This window comes from Periplaneta americana, chromosome 8 (genome assembly GCF_040183065.1).
Source record: "Periplaneta americana isolate PAMFEO1 chromosome 8, P.americana_PAMFEO1_priV1, whole genome shotgun sequence".
NCBI classification, from domain to species: Eukaryota; Metazoa; Arthropoda; class Insecta; order Blattodea; family Blattidae; genus Periplaneta; species Periplaneta americana.
Genome location: NC_091124.1, coordinates 104,978,383 through 104,995,913, shown reverse-complemented (window position 1 = coordinate 104,995,913; position 17,531 = coordinate 104,978,383). Strand labels below are relative to the sequence as shown.

Genomic DNA, 17,531 nt, shown 5'->3' with positions numbered 1-17,531 from the left:
AGTAGTAACAATGATCTTCAACAAGCAACACATCAACTTCTCACACAAATTGAAAAATGTAGGCTACTGAGCTCGACAGTGGAATTTTTGAGACTGCATTGCAAAATCCTTGCCAATTGGATAAGAAAAAAAAAAAAGATTTTCTAATTTTATATTCAAACAGTTGTATCTTGACAACTATTCAAAACAGATCGTATATATTGATATGAAATGTTTGTTAAAAATATCGAAGCTATGTTCTCTGAATGTATGTGTTTCCATTGATATGCTGAAATAAATATTTTGCAGCATTTCAATACATTCTTTACACTTCATGTACAGATAAATTTATTACAATTAAATGATTTCAATTCACAGGTTGATGTTAAACTAATTAGGCCTAGTTATTGATGATGAATGAAATCAATGCATTAAATCTCCGAACAATTGTATTTCACTTTCAATTACCTCAAAAAATTTGACGAACACATTGCTAGTGAAGAGAGGTGGATGGTCTCCAATGAACTCCAACAGAGAAACAGCACATTTTCTTCGTTCCTCAATGACATCGTCTTCGAATCTATAAATATAAATAAACTTTATTAAAGTAAATAAATAGACAATGCGGGGTTGCCAGGTATTCTGATTTTGGTGCCATTCTCCAAATATCCTTGGTAGATTCCCAAATTCTGATTAAAGCCACTCTTAATTTTATAGATATCACAACTTGTTTAAACAAATTAGCCTGCATATCCTATTCCCCAATATTTTGACTTATACACCAACTGAAATGCCAACACTGTAAAAGAGGTAACTCAGTTGATGGCGATAAGGTGACACTACTTGCAAGATGTATTTCTCTGAGTTGTATAAGAGTGTTGGTTAATCAGTACAAAGTCGCTGCTCTCACAGTTAGTAAACAGTGTGTATTTAAGTGCATTCAGTGGCAAAAATGACAGCTTTTTTTAAATCGTGTTTTACATAATGACAAACATCATATATTACTTATGTTTTATAATTTAGTGAACTATTTTTAAACATAGATTCATTATCAGATATTGAAACTGCTCCAGTACAGATTCCAGAAAAGAAACAAAAGTTGCAAAGTAATTTAATAATGAATGGTTAAAACAAATTCGCAGTTAATAAAAGGAAAAGACAATTATAGAACTCACTATACTGTGTGCTCTTCATATTTTAGTGTTTCTCACAGAAGCAAAAATGACATTGATAAATACGTGAACACTGTAAAACATAAAAGTTACATTCTAGAAGCTTCAAATATGCAGAAGAAAGTAAGCCATTATTTTATCTCTCATACTAGTGTACAGCAAGAGGAGATTATAGTTGCTGAAGCATTACTTTCTGTGTTATTCAGTTCAGCATAGTCATAGTTTAGTTACGTATTTGTACACAGTTTAACAGTTTATTCCCGCAGTTATTTTCGAATTCGAAAATTTCTGAGAAATACCCATGTGGACGCACAAAGGAAACGAAATTGGTTTCTTTAGTACTTAATCCATACTCAAAAGATCGAATAACCCAGCAACAGAACAATTCGGTATACTATTGTGTGCCAATGGAAGTGTTTAATAAAGGGTAAATCAAAACATTTTCCCTTGTAGTGAATTATTTTCTTGCAAAGAAAGTATTTGCATTAAAATGTTGTTACTTTATACTAGTGATAGTGACATGTCTGATTCAATTTCAACAGGAATAAAAGAACAAGTTCGAACAAGGCACTTTTACCAATGGAGAATATCAGTAGTTTCTGTGCTAACAGTGTCTCTGTTAATTTGGAAAGAATAAGTGCTTCATTAAGCTCCACAAAGAAAATCCCAACTTGATGACAGAGGCTTGTTATTGCTACTTGTTAAAACAATGATTGAAAGCAGGCAACTATTGCTCTTTGAACTGGCATCGAGGTTATTACAGGCTAATAAAAACTTAGAAGTTTCATCATTCTACAAAAAGAGTAACAGAACCAAGAGTTTTTGCTTGGATGGATAATGAGCGGCAGGAAATATTGAAACATGTACTAACATGATGGTTATGTACCAACTCAGTGGTTCCAGCCAAAGAGACTTGTGAAGAATTTTGGACAAATAAAGTCACACTTTCTCTTGCAGGAATACACACCCAAGATGATTAGGAACTTTTCTGAGAATGAGTTATCTTTGGAATATCTCAAGTTTGTAGTGAACATTGGTAGTAATTCAGCCTCAGTAAACGCTAAGTTGCAATCTAACGAAGAGTTTATTACTGACTTGTTTGATCCTTCAGAAAAGAAAGGAAGAGCAGTTTTAGGGGCCAATGGCATCTTTGGTCATCTACAAATCAGTAAATGACGATTGGATTAAAACCTTCGAATGTGAAGCAGCTGCTTACCTGCAGCGTGCTATAGAGCACTTTGATAAATGTTTTGAGTTTGAGGAAAATGTGTACAAAGGTTTCAAGCCATTTTCATTGAGATAAAACAGAGTCCATCTTCAAAATTCTTGGAAGTACAGGCTAAGCTTCTCGATATGAACTTATTAGAGTTAATGAAGATGTGAGGATTGAAGAATGTGTGAAATTAAAACACATTTCTGAGGGAAGAAGAGGACAGTTTCTTTCAGCAAAAGTCTGATGAAAAGTGAATCAAATTTTTTCATGGCTGAAAAAATTCTGAGAACCTCTTTAAGATTGTGTGCTTAGTGTTATCTATACCTTATTCCAATATTGCTCCAAAAAAATAATTTTTAGCCCTACAAGGAACTTCTGGCAAACTGAGAGAAAATGTTTGTCAATGGTAATGTCAGAAGCTGAACTAATGGTGAAGACGAATTGCTTATAGTTTCGTCAATTTCCCGACACAGAAGAAGGGAAGAAGCTGTTGAAGAGGTTGAAAAGTGAGCAGAAGTACCACAAGATAAGACAGACGTCTTTGTTTCATCTCTACATGTCGCACCTTGGAAAGAAGAGGGCCACAAGTGTAAAAATTATACTTCCAAGATATTTGCAATTGAAGTTTTAAAAAAGTCTAGTAAATTCAGATTTTTATATATTAATTTTCTTTTTTCAGGCTAGACACATTGAAAGGTGTTCTTTATGAATAGTAATACATGTTAGTGAAATATTTTTTATTTCACCAGTTTTTTTTCACTTGTGGCCATACTGAAATAAATGTGCATAAAATATTGTACTTATGTCCAAATGTATTTCACTATAATAAAAAAAATTTCCATTTTAAATCATACATAATACTGGATTATAACATAAATACTACACTTTTGATCAGGACAACATTGACAATAAAACTATTATAAAATTATTTTAACTTATATACAAAATTAAAAAAAATCTCCCTATGAAATTTTTTCTTTCAAGTACAGCCTACAATTGTTATTCGGGGGGAAAGGCTAATTGGGATTTCCCGGTCTTTGATCGGATCAAAAACCCTAATAGAACTGATATTTAACACTTGCTAAGTCTCATTAGTCAAATCCACTCTCCTCACCTCTATGCTGGGGCCACCTGAGATCTTTTAAGATGCAAAAGAGAGAGTGGTGTGCGGAAAGCAACGGGAAGCTACTGCATTTACCTTTGCAAACATGGCAAAGAGGAAGGAAGAAAATAGGAAAGACTGGAGAATGCTGGGTTTGCAACGAAAGCTCTGCCCTTGGATAGATCACTATGAATGAATAAATTATTATTCATGAAACTTTTGATAGATGTGTGCATGGGCAGGAAAGTAACATTTATATTAACCTTGTCAGAAACTAAGCTTCTTATAGAAGTCATGGTACTGTGACTTGATATGATTTGCTTCACACAGTACTACAATGTCTCTTTTGCTCCATTAATATCTGTGGCCCGTCTATAGACAGAAATGAGTTCATGTGAACCAGAATATCTCCACCTTTGCCAGCTCCGAACAATGATAACACTGTATTCATTACCCTGAAAACTGATCTCGTATTTAAGTATATAAGATGCTTCTTTTCCAACTTTAATTTCCTACTTACTTTTTCACTTTTTTCGTTTGTATTGAAATTAGATCCAAAAAGGGTAGTACAATTTTTCAGATCATATACATATTCTCTGTATCCATTTCATTTATTTCAAATGACTCACCAGTTTTCTTCGATATTTGTATCATTGTCACACATGAGAAGGGACATAGATAGGCCCTCCCCTGAGTGCACTTTTTTTCTTCTGTTTTTCAATTAGTGAGTGCATATGACCTCCCTCATTCTGTGTGTGGCAAGGGTGGATCGGAAAAAAAATATTTTCGAATATTTTTTTTTGGATAGGAATAAAAAGTTGCACAATGTCATTGTATCGAAGCACACGAAAACTTATTTGCGTAGAATAAATTTTCACCAAAGCGCAATGAACTTAAAGTTTAGATAATTAAAATAAAAATTATGAAATTTTTAATTTTATTCTGCTTAATTTTAGTTTAATATTTATTATAGACTGTACCTTCCAATAGCTTACAAGAGTTCGGGAAGTGGTGTTATTACTTTACTTGTAAGAGATGTGGGGTTGGGGGTGGTTTTGAGAAGTGACTCAGTGATGAAATTCGCCTGGCCGGCAGTATAGTGTGAGGGTGCATCGCAGTGTAGCAGTCTGTTTTGCTCTACTGCCATGTCTTTGCATTATAAAGTAAAAGAAAAGGTGGCTAAATCGACTAGGAAAAAGTCTGTTATGACAGCAGAGGAGATTTTATGAAGTCTGAAAGATCACAACAACTGAAGTGGAGCGGAAGCAAAGAACCAATCGAGAATGTGATTTCCATTAAGGTAGCAAAAAAATTGGAAGATATTTGGTGAAGGTTTCAATTTCCGTGGCTTCTCTCCATCGAATATCTATGATGCAGTTACTACAGGAAAGTAAGAAATGTTTTAAAATTTATTGGAAATAGGGGAAGTAAAAGGGCAAGTAAGATTTTAGAATTTGAAGTGAATGACGGGAAATTGTTTGATATTGCAGCTTGCAAGTGTCCAGATTTCATTTGTGCCATTGTGACAGGAACAACAAGTTCCTCAAATGGAAAGAACTTTTTTAACAGACCAAACAACATATAAGAAAATGATCATCGCTGGGATCATGTTAAAACAACAAAAAAATTACATCACTGAGAAGAGCAAAAAAGCAAACAACGATTTTTGGTTGAAGTTTTCGACCAACACTCTATCAGTGCCAACACCATGTCTAACTCGTCAGATTCCTCAGACACAAAAAAAGAGATCCCGAATTTCGTTGGAAATAACCTTTAGAGCCATCAAGAAAACAACCGAAGGGAAGATATACCTCACAAATGAGGACATTCGTCCCTGCATTAGCAAAGGTGAAGGACAGAGCTAGCATCACATCAAGAAAAATTAGAGCCATTGCTACTGAAGTTCTAGAGGACTTCAATATAGTGAGCCAAAATAAAAGTCTAACATAATAATTGATGGATATAAGCGAAATTCAAGGAGACTGCTAAAAATCGGAAGTTATAATAAGTAAAGAAATGTTAAATGTAACGAAGCCTCATTCCATACATTTTGATAGGAAGAAGGCCTAACGCTTATGATATCTGGAAGTTACGGATATGAAAATGGAAGAGTATTATTCTAGAATCAAAGAACCGGGCGATGATCATGCATCTTTAATCTGATCAGCAACAGCCAAGAATATTGTTAGTGCCATCTCCAGCAAAGTAAAAGAAAACAATGTAGATCTTTAAGATTTGGTAGTATAGGCTGCGATGACACTAATGCGAATGTGGGCTCTAAAAGATGAGTGATTCAAGAACTTGAAACCTCTTAAGAAGGCCTTCACTGTGGTGCATATGCTTATTACATTTCTGCGTAATTAAAAATGTTATTTGTTGGTAACTGATTGGGTGGGTGGGTGAATGGGAAGGAGAGATGGATGGGAGGGAGGGAGGGAGGGATGGATAGAATCCATACCTTCATTTTTAACCATTTCATACTAAAATTATTTTTCAAAATTTTTTGAAGAATTTTCACCAACCCTCACCTCGATATTTAAATTTAGATTGAAAAGAGTAAAAAAAAAAAATCATGCTGAAGTACAAGACTAATAACTTAATGAAGAAAAGAATTACATTTAACAACAACTCATTTTTATTTTTAATATAAAAATATGGACATCTATTACACGTTGCATACATGCAACACTAGGTACTAAAGAATTATAATAATGCCCATTACCTGTTCTTACAGTATTAAATGAGCCATAATAACTTCAGGTTACAGTGTATGTCAAATGGAGGACTGTCAAATAATTATTTAGTAAATGGGAATAATTTTACGAAAATTCTAAAAATTCAAGGCCAGTGAGCTTCGGCTAAAAAGCTTATAGAAAATTGTAAATCTCTGTGCTTAAGTACTGGGGACATAATACAATTTTTCACAACTTAACTTTGAATTATATATAAAAAAAAAAAAATACTTTTTTTTGCCCATTTTCGATCCATCCTAGTAGCCAGGCCAGTTATTAAGAAGTTGTGATTGATAGAATTTGTACGTCATGACTACATACACATGCAATGAAACAATAAACATTTTTTGTTCTGGCTCATACAATTATCAACAGTAATCTCACTAGAGGTTTTGATTTTATCGATAAATCTGCAAGTGGAACACGAGCAGATTTATCAAGAGAAAATCAAAACTCGAGTGGGATTTAATTGACTATTACACGATTAGAAGAAAGTATATGAAGATTAGAGGTAACAAAGTACTCCAATACAATAAAATATTAATTGACTTACGAAAATACAACTGTCTTCAAATGTATTATTGTGCCATCTCTAAATTACAAATATCACGCTAGGTGGCAGTAGTGTGTTATGTTTAGCGGTTTAGCTGTTTTCTTGCTATCAGTTGTGCCAACTATGAAATCTTATTGAACTCTGTGGACAGTTACTAGTCAAGAAGGCTTTGTTGATTTAGTTTCATTTTTATTAAAAAGTTGCATTCCACTGCAATTATCCGGATCCCAATAATCAACGTCACTTGACAGATGATTTTCAATAAATCTTAGTATTAAACAATCTCTGACATGTGACTATTCATAATATCATATAGCAGCAGCTGTAACATAACCTAAATAATATAAACAAGTGATGAAATAAACAAGAAAAGTTTTAATTAACGATGTTGAAATAAAAAATAAACATGAATAATTTTAAAAGGAACAACTATTGAAAGTACAATTTTCAAATTTGAATGTTTCAGTGGTTGGTCGTTCAGTTGATGTTATATTGGACGTGTGCGTAAAAGTGGAACTCGTTGATGCACATGGTGTATTCTTCAACTTAATCAGGATTTCCGAATGGTGCTCTTCATTTATTTGTAAATAGGATTTCAGGGAAGATGCATAGCTATGACCAGTGATCTTTATTAATTCTTGTTCTTGAACGCCAATGCGAGTCATATTTGAAAGTGCTGTGCATCGACTGGAGTGGTTTGTAATTTTCCGTTTTTTGACGTCCAGACCAATGCAGTTTGAAATGTTGGCAAACAAAGAAACAAATGCTAGGGTAGTGATAAAAATAAACAAATGCTAGGGACGCGATAAAATTAAACAAATGCTAGGGACATGATAAAATTGTGTGATAAGCAGCCATGATTGGTTGAAAGACGTCCTTTCGTACTGTTTTATTGGTCAAAAAGTAGTATGATGTAGTAAAAGTGTAACAGTCAAAATAAAAAATTGTTTTTATTTAGAAAAATATTTAAATAGAAGCCAATTTCATTCAGACCATGTTTGGCTTAACTTTCATGCCAAATGAAGCATTGACTTATGCCACTATCAATGTTGTAACTGGTGAAATTATAAGTTGAGAGCCTAATAAACGTTCACAGCACAATCTGTTGCTATCAATATCACATCATCAGACATCTCTGTACTCAAGTTCTTTCTCAATAGCCATGGCCCACTCCTAGAATTTGCCGCCGCTGAATATCAGGGGTAGTCATAGTTCTCAGTCGTTTAAAATTAGGTTATTTAGGAATAGTTTAAATGCAAAGAATTAGTTTTTTGCAGCTAGAATTTTTGTATATACAATTATTACTTTGTTGTTTTCATTAACATCAATTTCTAGGTAATTGTCATTATTTCAATGTAATCCATACTATTATACAATTTGTACTCTTCCTTTAGTTTTGTGATTGTATTAAAATGTATTCATTTTTTTTTTTAAGTTAATACTTGTATATGTATTTTTCTGTATGTGCTTTGATCCTGGTTGAATGGAAGAGAAGGCCTAATGGCTTTAACTCAGCCAGAGAAAATAAAACTATTATTATTATTATTATTATTATTACGTTTATAATAAAACTGAGAAAAATTCCCAGAATACTTTGCATATCATAGCAAGCTATAATACACTCCTTCTGTTTGGCTTGATCAGAATCCATTGTTTTGCCTGTCTACGTACTAAGTTCACATTCTCTCCTGTGTTTATCATAGCCTTATCTTTCCTGAAAGGTATCTTTATCAATTGAATTAGTCCAAAATTCATAAAGAGAACATTGGTCCTTTTTTAGAAACAAAGAAATTAAGGTTGAATTCTGTTAAAAAATCTTCCTGTAAGCTGTGTAGTTTCCGAACTTCAAGTTCATTTCTCTACAGTCTGTAACATAGTTTCTATACAGATTTGCAAATTGTTTTAGAACCACTTATGTTTTATTGCCTTAAATAATAAGTGTCAGCATCGTCATTTGAACGGCTTCCTTCAGATTTACAGGTTTTGTTCATATCCCAGTTGTCGAATTCACTCTCAGAATCACAGTTATTGTGTAAAAATCATAAAATTATTAATTATGGCTTGTAATCTTCGAACAATTTTAATGTTTCTAAAATACTATTTTCGGTTATAATAGTGTTCATTAACATTAAATAAATACATTTAAATTTATATTACCTCATTCTACACAGATGCTGCTAATGCTTTCATAAACTCTCTTCTTGATTTATTTATACATCTTCTAGTGTCATTACACTGCTACACGAAAATATTAATGAACAACAAATACTGTTATTATATTATGTAAACAAGGAAAAGACGCTAAATCAAAGGAGTCAGAAACATCTAGCCAGTTGTACTATTATTGTGGGATAAATACCACATGTTTATTCTAAAAGAGCCACAATGCAGATATAGCCGTTTAAAATTATTTAAAAGAAAGAACATCACATATAAATTTTAATAGAAGACAGTCATGAAGTTGATGTGCCTGTGTAGAATTGAAAGTACATTTTTATTTCTCACTACCATATGGACGCAATTTTGCCATGCCTCCATTTTCTTACTTATGACTTGTGGTCCGACAGAAACAAATTTGTAACCTTTTTCTCTAACAGATAGTAGTCTTAACTCAATTTGTGACATTTTTACACTTGTGGCCCTCTTCTTTTCAAGGTGCGATGTCTCTCCTTTTAAAAATTATTATAATGTGATTATGACTAATTTTTATCATCTTAAGGTAAGCTTATTACTGTGCAAGCTGACTCTGCTTTTCAGAAAGTGAGTAGAAACCACATGATAAAAATCGTGATAATTTCTTAAGTTAGCTTCTAATAACCCTCTCAGAAAGAACCTGGAAACCCTCGCCTAATTTACTGCTGTAAATAAAAAATATGGAAGAGTGATTTCAAGTAATCTTACACATGTGTTAATAACATATTAAAGAGTTGCTAATGTATGAAACCAAATAAAATATCAAAATACTGTAGGCCTATATAAAAGTAACGAAAGAAAAATCCCTCATAACTGGCACCCAAATAACCGGCAATACCAAAACAATGGCACTTCTGGCTGGGCAAAAAAAAAAAAAAAAAAGTTTAAATTTGCCAGATTGCCACTGTCTGGGCCGTCAGTTTTGCCATATTAGAAAGTTCACACGAACTTTCATTTTCAGTGAAAATTCTAACCTAAAATTAGTGTAGTATTTGTGTTGTGTGATGTGTTTTAATAAAAAAAATTCACACAGTTTTTATGTTTATTTAGTTATGTTTGGGCCATCAGTGTTGCCACATTACGAAGTTCGCACAAACTTTCATTTTCAGTGAAAATTCTAACCTAAAATTAGTGTATTATTTGGGTTGTGTTATGTGTTTTAATAAAGAAAATTCACACAGTTTTTATGTTTATTTAGTTATGTCCGGGCCATCAGCGTTGCCACATTAGGAAGTTCTCACGAACTTTAATTTTCAGTGAATATTCGAACCTAGAATTACCAGTAGTGAATTATTTGTGTATGATGTTTTAATAAAGAAAATTCATACAGGTTTTATATTTATTCAGTTATGAGCAAGTGATAGAGAAATAAGCTTCATATGGCTGCAATTTCAACATTTGACACCATAACAACTTTTTTTTTATATATATATATATTAGTATTTATTCAATTACCCGGCAAAATCTCGTATCCGGAACTAGCCTGGTCCCTTTGGAGCCGGTTAACAGAGATTTTACTGTACATGTTTGAATATAGTTTCCATGGTCAGAGTGAGAAAAATATTAAATAATTCTTTTTACACTAATTTTCTACTACTACCTCACATCTTTGGCCTTTACAATTAATTCCTACCTTCCAAAGAATTTTGCTTTTGCAAAAGCAGGGAATTTGTCCTGTAGATATAAATTCTGATGCTTTATCTTGAGTTCTTGATGAAGTTTCTTAAAGTCATTATATCTCTTCCACACTACCACTCTCGTAACTGCTTCTGGAGACGCTTTAGGAAATACCTGGAAAGAAAATGAACACTCATGTAAAAAGAGATAACATTTTACAGTACCAAAGATGAAGTAAAAAAAAATTTATTCATATATAAACCTAAAACTCGTAAATCTCTATACAATTATTAACTGAGGAGAATTGGAGTTTTTAAAATTAGTAAAAGATTGCAAATTTTAGCAGACTGAATACACAAAAGCTATTTGTTACTTTAGTGGCACCAACTTGCCCATTCCCTCATTTAACTCACTCTAGCTTTGTCACAGTCCTCAGTCTCCTGTCACTTGCTATCCCTCATTTAACCCACTCTAACCTTAACTCAGTCCTCAGTCTCCTGTCACTTACCTATTCCTCATTTAACCCACTCTAACCTTGTCACAGTCCTCAGTCTCCTGTTACTTAGCTATCCCTCATTTAACCCACTCCAACCTTGTCACAGTTCTCAGTCTCCTGTCACTTATTATCCCTCATTTAATCCACTCTAACCTTGTTACAGTCCTCAATCTGTGTCACTTATCTATTCCTCATTTAACCCACTCCAATCTTGTCACAGTCCTCAGTATCCTGTCACTTAGCTATCCCTCATTTAATTCACTCTAACCTTGTCACACTCTTCAGTCTCCTGTCACTTAGGTATCTCTCATTTAACCCACTCTAACCTTGTCACAATTCTCAGTCTCCTGTCACTTAGCTATCCCTCATTTAACCCACTCTAACCTTGTCACAGTCCTCAGTCTCCTGTCACTTCGCTATTCCTCATTTGACCCGCTCTAACCTTAACTCAGTCGTCAGTCTCCTGTCACTTAGGTATCTCTCATTTAACCCACTCTAACCTTGTCACAATTCTCAGTCTCCTGTCACTTAGCTATCCCTCATTTAACCCACTCTAACCTTGTCACAGTCCTCAGTCTCCTGTCACTTCGCTATTCCTCATTTAACTCGTTCTAACCTTATTTTTTATTTAAAAGGCATGTTGGTCCAACGAGTTAACATGTAAATGAAAATAAGTATCATAAATCCTTCAATAACTGTCTGTTTTTAGCCTAATGAATATTACAAAAATTACATTAGGTTATACACATAAAATATATGACCCTTTTAACCGTCTCTTTCATATTTCATAAGCTGCACACGTTTTTGCAGACTTTTATTCAAGGCATAGACTCTGTATTTTAACATCTAGACTTCATAGAGGTTGAATTACTACAACCACCATGCCTGTTTTCAAGTCATTATTATCACTTTGCCTTCTGTTTGTGTAGTCATTTATAATATTGTAATTTTTCTCACGTCATGTATTTTATCACTTTTCATTATGTTTCATTTCATCTATGTCTTTATGTTAAAAGCATCATAATATACTAATTAAACCTGAAGATGCCATCCAATTGGCGAAAGCGCTAGTCATATATTTTATGTGTATAACCTAATGTAATTCTTGTAATACTCATCAGGTTAAAAATACACAGTTATTGAAGGATTTATGATACTTATTTTCATCGCTCTAACCTTGTCAAAGTCCTCAGTCTCCTGTCACTTATCTATTCCTCATTCAACCCACTCTAATTTTGTCACAGTCCTCAGTCTCCTGTCACTCAGCTAACCCTTAATCTAAACTACTCTACCCTTGTAACATTCCTCAGCTTAATGCCACTTAGCTATGACATCATCTAACCCAGAGGTTTTCAACAGGTGAGCCACGGCACAGTGCCACAAAACTTCTGAGGCTTTGTGATATTACTGGTAAAACGAAAAAAATTATTTCATTCAATATTTATTTAAAAAAAAAGAACAAGAGAATAATATTCTAGAACTTAAATTTATTTTACAGGCGATTTATTGACTTACATCTTACAACAAAAGATTTGAGTTATTAACTTAATGGGAAACTTGAGCTTGTTGCTTCTTATACAAAAGTTCAATTCGTAGTGGGATTGAAGACAAACACACACACACATTTCTTGTTCAACCGAGAGAAGTCTCTCGCGCTTCTTGTTTTTTATGTTTGTTAGTGTCAAAAAGCCCGGCTCGCACAAGTAGGTCATTGAAAAATGTAACAGGATATTAAATGCTTCCACTCCTATTACTGGGTACTCTTTGTTTGCCAACATCCAAAACTTGAGGAAAGGTAGTTCACTATATTTCAGTTGAAGTGTTCAATCTGTCTGAAGTTCTGCGAGCTGCTCTTCTTTCTTCAGAGAAAGGTCAGTGGTGGATTCTGGGGGCACAGCATAAGGATTGAGCACCCAGTCATACTTGTTGACAATGATGGAGGGAAAATATTGTGCCATCTTATTCTCAGCGATGAGGTGGTTTAAAATGAGTTCAGATGTTATGTCCCTGTGTGGATCTACCTCGAAAGTCAGAGGAAACATCGTAAGATTTTTATTTTCCACATGTAATTTCCATATTCTAAGCTTTTTAAGAACCAGGTGAGTTTATCACTTAACATCAGCACATTTTCTTGTTTTCCTTGCATACTCTCATTCAGGTAATTTAAATGGCGAAAAATATCAGCCAAGTAGGCTACCTTTGCACACCACTCCTCGTCATTTAACAAAGATGCAAAGTCTGGCTTTTCGATGCTGAACATACTTAATAGCTCTTTTCTCAGCTCTAAAAAACTCTGCAGATCTATACCTTTGGACAACCACCGGATCTCAGTATGAAGAACCAAAGTGTTATGTCGAGATCCCTCTTCTTGGCACATTTGTTTGTGGAGTCTTGTCTTAAGAGCCCTAGACTTAACGGAATTTACTATGTTAACGACGGAGTCTAAAACACTTTAAAGTTCTGTTGGAATAGTCTTCGCCATCAGAGCCTCATGATGTATGAAACATTGCGTTGAACCTACCCATATATTTGGGAAATCTTATTTGAGTCTCTCAACAAAATCTTTGAATATTCCAGACATTGCTGGTGCACCATCTGTGCAAACAGAAAGACAATTTTTAAGGACAGCCCATTTTGTTCCAAAGTACTGGATATGAAATAATACACATCTGCTCCAGTTGACATTGAGGGTAACTCAATATAAGAAAGGAATTGTTCAATAATCGAATCCTCATCAACAAATCTGATGTAGCTCAGTAATTGACATTTCATACTTATATCAGTTGACTCATCGAGCTGTAGTGAAAATACTCGACCGTCGCACAGTGGTCCAGAATGCAAATTTAGTGGGACAAACTAATAACTTTTCAGCTACCCGACAGATTTTTATGAAATTTTACACAGTAATTACAGGTAGCATATGAAGAGTCCACTGCAAGAATGATAGATGTCATTTGAAATACATTTTTCAGGAGAAGTAATTGAAAGTTTGAAATGCTTAGTGCTCAACGCTTAACTGTGATTTTCCGATCATTACTGGACAATGACTATCAGTGTTAATGCCATATAACTCTCTATGTACATTCTATATGTCTTAAGCTATGCACTGACAATCTTGGTTCATTTTCGACAAGAAAGTGACATCCATCATTCTTGCAGTGGACTCTTCATATATGTTTTGTATACCAGCTCTCGTTACGTTGGTATAAGGGGAAATACCGTAGTTACAGGCAGCATATATGTTTTGTATAAAAGCTCTCATTACGTTGCTCTAAGGGGAACTACCCTTTATAGGGAGGAGCTATTAGACAAAATTAGTAACTTTTCTCTTATCTAATACATTTTTATGAAATTTTACACAGTAGTTACAGGTAGCATAGGCCTATATGTTTTGTATACAAACTCTCATTATGTTGGTCTAAGTAGAACTACCCCTTATGGGGGAAGGGGAGCGCAATTAGACAAAATTAGTAACTTTTCTCCTATCTAACAGATTTTTATGAAATTTTATACCGTAGTTACACGTAGTTCATTTGTTTTGTGTACAAACTCTGATTACGTGGGTATAAGAGGAACTGCCCCTTATAGAGGGATGCATTCAGACAAAATTAGTAACTTTTCTTCTAAGAGATTTTTATGAAACTTTATACAGTAGTTACAGGTAGTAAACTTGTTTTGTATACAAGCTCTAATTCTCTGAATTGTTTTTTGTTTCGACCTCATACTTGCTGTAATGGAAAAGTTTTCTTGGGCAGCCACTACTTTTTCCAGGGGTAAGTTTTCTCTAAATTTTCATTATTATCACGATGAGAACCTAATTTAATAAGTAGTTCACTAAGACAATGTTCATTTCTTTAAAAAGAAAACTCATATTCTTTATCCTCTTGCTCTCCAACGATAAATTATCTTATGGGGAAAAAGTAACATTTTAGGTATTATTGCACCTTTTGGGCATTCGGGAAGCTTATTTGATACATAATTAACAAGTTGCCACCTTGAATTCCCTGAATTGTACTTCAGAAGCAGATTCGGTTCACAGATATTTAAGCAACTGTAATCAAGAAAAATTGCACTATTGCCTATGGAAAAAAATAGTGCACAAAATTTATTACTTCCTCAAATAAGCACACCTTAAGACTTCATTTAAAATAGAGGTAAATACTCGAGGAAGTGAAAAAAAAAATCATTTTGAAATGGAACAAAGAGTGCTTTTTCTCTACTTTAGCCAAGTCTGCACTCAATGGTTACATTTATATTTTGTCCCATGTCCATTCATGCTAATTTGACATGCTATAATAACATTAACTGTAACAAAAACAAACAGGGTTACATACCTAAAGAACTACTTGACATGTTGATACCAAATATGAATGGAATCGACCACTTACAACAGAGTTACAGCACAAAGAAAATGGCAGACTCGCGGCACTTGCTGAGTAAGAATGCTGAGTGGCGAAATGTGGCATGTTACTGGCTTCTTATCTTGCTCTGCAGCCACCTCCGCTGATTAAGATTATCAATTCAGTGTTACTCAGTTATATAGGAAAAATAATTTAAGGGTTTTATTTCATTTTTTTACATGTCATTTTTCTACTTTCGTCCTCCTAAAAATGGATTTTGGACCACTGTGCATTGCTTAGCTTTTCATGTACATGGCACTGGATATCTGAAGACATGTCATCAGTCCACAAGGAAATAATATTGTTCGACAATGGAACCAAATATATTTCCTTCTTAGCGCCGTCACCTAACATTAATTTCACTATTTCCTTGCAGACAGGTAAAATTACGTCCTCTGCAATAGTGTGGGGCTGCATTTTTTCTCCTATTAATTCGGCAACTTTATAACTGGTCACTTGTGCTTTTTCAGAAATAGTTGCTCTCTGTGTCACAGCTTCTGCTTGCTTTTCTTCCGATGACAACAATCAGCTAAAATGGTTCTTATCTTTTCCAAATAAGTGACTATGTTTAGTATTCAGATGTCTTTTCAATTTACTAGGGACCATGGATTCATTGCTTAGTTTTTCTCCACACACAACACATTCCGATACAGCTTTCAGGTCCACTAAATGTAAATCCAAAGTTTAAATAACTATCTTGGTACTCACAGACTGTTCCAGTAGGTTCTACGCCCTCCTGACTGCTTTCACGACACTTACACTTGGAATTGGTTCATTCTCACTTTTGTTACCCTTCAGTGGTGCCGACTTAAAATTAATTTTTGGGAAGCAAGAGGCTTGACTGAAAAGAACATTGAGGTTTGAAGGGGGAAAAACGAAAACAGTAAATAATATGATGAACATTGCTATTATTTTTAATATTCATATTTAGGCCTATAATAGAAAAGTAGACACAACACTATAACTCACTTCCCAAATACATTTTCTGAAGGAAAGTTCTATTTCTTTTACTATTTATTTAGCTATATTGACTCGAAAAGAACATTGGATTTCGGAGTGAAAAGAATAAGTAAATATTAAAAATGAATGTTTCTATGTATTAAAAATATTCATATGTAGGCCTAACAGTAGAAAAAAAATAACACAACAGTATAATTTGATTTACAAATACACTTTCTGAAGGAATGTCCTATTCTTTGCTCATTTCTTTATATGAACTCATCTGACATTCTTCTCCAGATCTAATGCCTTAGCAGCATCCTTATAGACATGTAAAATGCTTACAGAATTTAACCTCTGCTGTCCCATAGTTGAACGCAAATAGATCTAAAGTCTTTTAAGACCTAAGGAAGATCTCTCTGCTGTTGCTGTTGACACAGGAATCGTCATCACAATTTTCAAAAACTTGTATAGTTCTGAGAGCACATTCCCAAAATGAACTTCTTGCTTGAAGGGACTGACAAGGTCTTCTATTGTTCTCAACGACTTTTCCTTCACTCTGCAGCATTTCATGAAACATTCCTTTGTGAACCAGGAGACGGTCAGAGTCTATACCTTTTCCATAGAATTGTTGAATTTTGTCTTTACTTGCATCACTTCCAAGTATAAATTGCTCAACTTCCAGCAAGAAATTGTAAGCTTCTGTTTCAAAATGGGAAGTCAAACAATTGACAATTCTATCTATGATTTCAAAGTACAGACTACTGCATCTTTATTCCACTGAGTCATATGGCTTTGCTGAATTGTCTTGAGAGTCATCATACCTTTTGGGAATCTTTCTCCTTCTGGTCAGCATGGGCGAATGAACTTCTGCAGGTTTATTCTCTCTTGCATTTATTCAGATGCCATTGAAACTCTTTCTACAAAATTCAATGTCTGCTCTTAGGGTCTTAACCATTCTATTAGCCTCTTCAAGATGAAGAGACTTATTTTGCAAAGCAGAATTCACTGAGTCTATCTGCCCAAACAGTTTGACAAAAATATTAAGAATAATGAAAAAAAATCAAATGAATTCATAAGTCTTAAAAACGAAGCAGTTTTAGATCCACATTCAGTTGAATCAATTTCGGAAACA

General features: G+C 34.0%; 1 protein-coding gene across 3 annotated transcripts in view; it reads right to left on the bottom strand.

Moving 5' to 3' along the window:
- Window positions 1–17,531, bottom strand: part of LOC138704918 (ribosomal protein S6 kinase delta-1) — a 117,756-nt gene that overhangs the window by 87,188 nt on the left and 13,037 nt on the right. For all 3 annotated transcript variants that reach the window (XR_011333478.1, XM_069833318.1, XM_069833319.1), the window contains 2 exons: window positions 10,578–10,735; window positions 448–559 (listed from right to left, as the gene is read on the bottom strand). Coding sequence is in view for 2 of the 3 variants with exons in the window: in XM_069833318.1 (XP_069689419.1) it covers window positions 448–559; window positions 10,578–10,735 (270 nt within the window). In the remaining variant the exon portion in view is untranslated. The remainder of the gene's footprint in view (window positions 1–447; window positions 560–10,577; window positions 10,736–17,531) is intronic.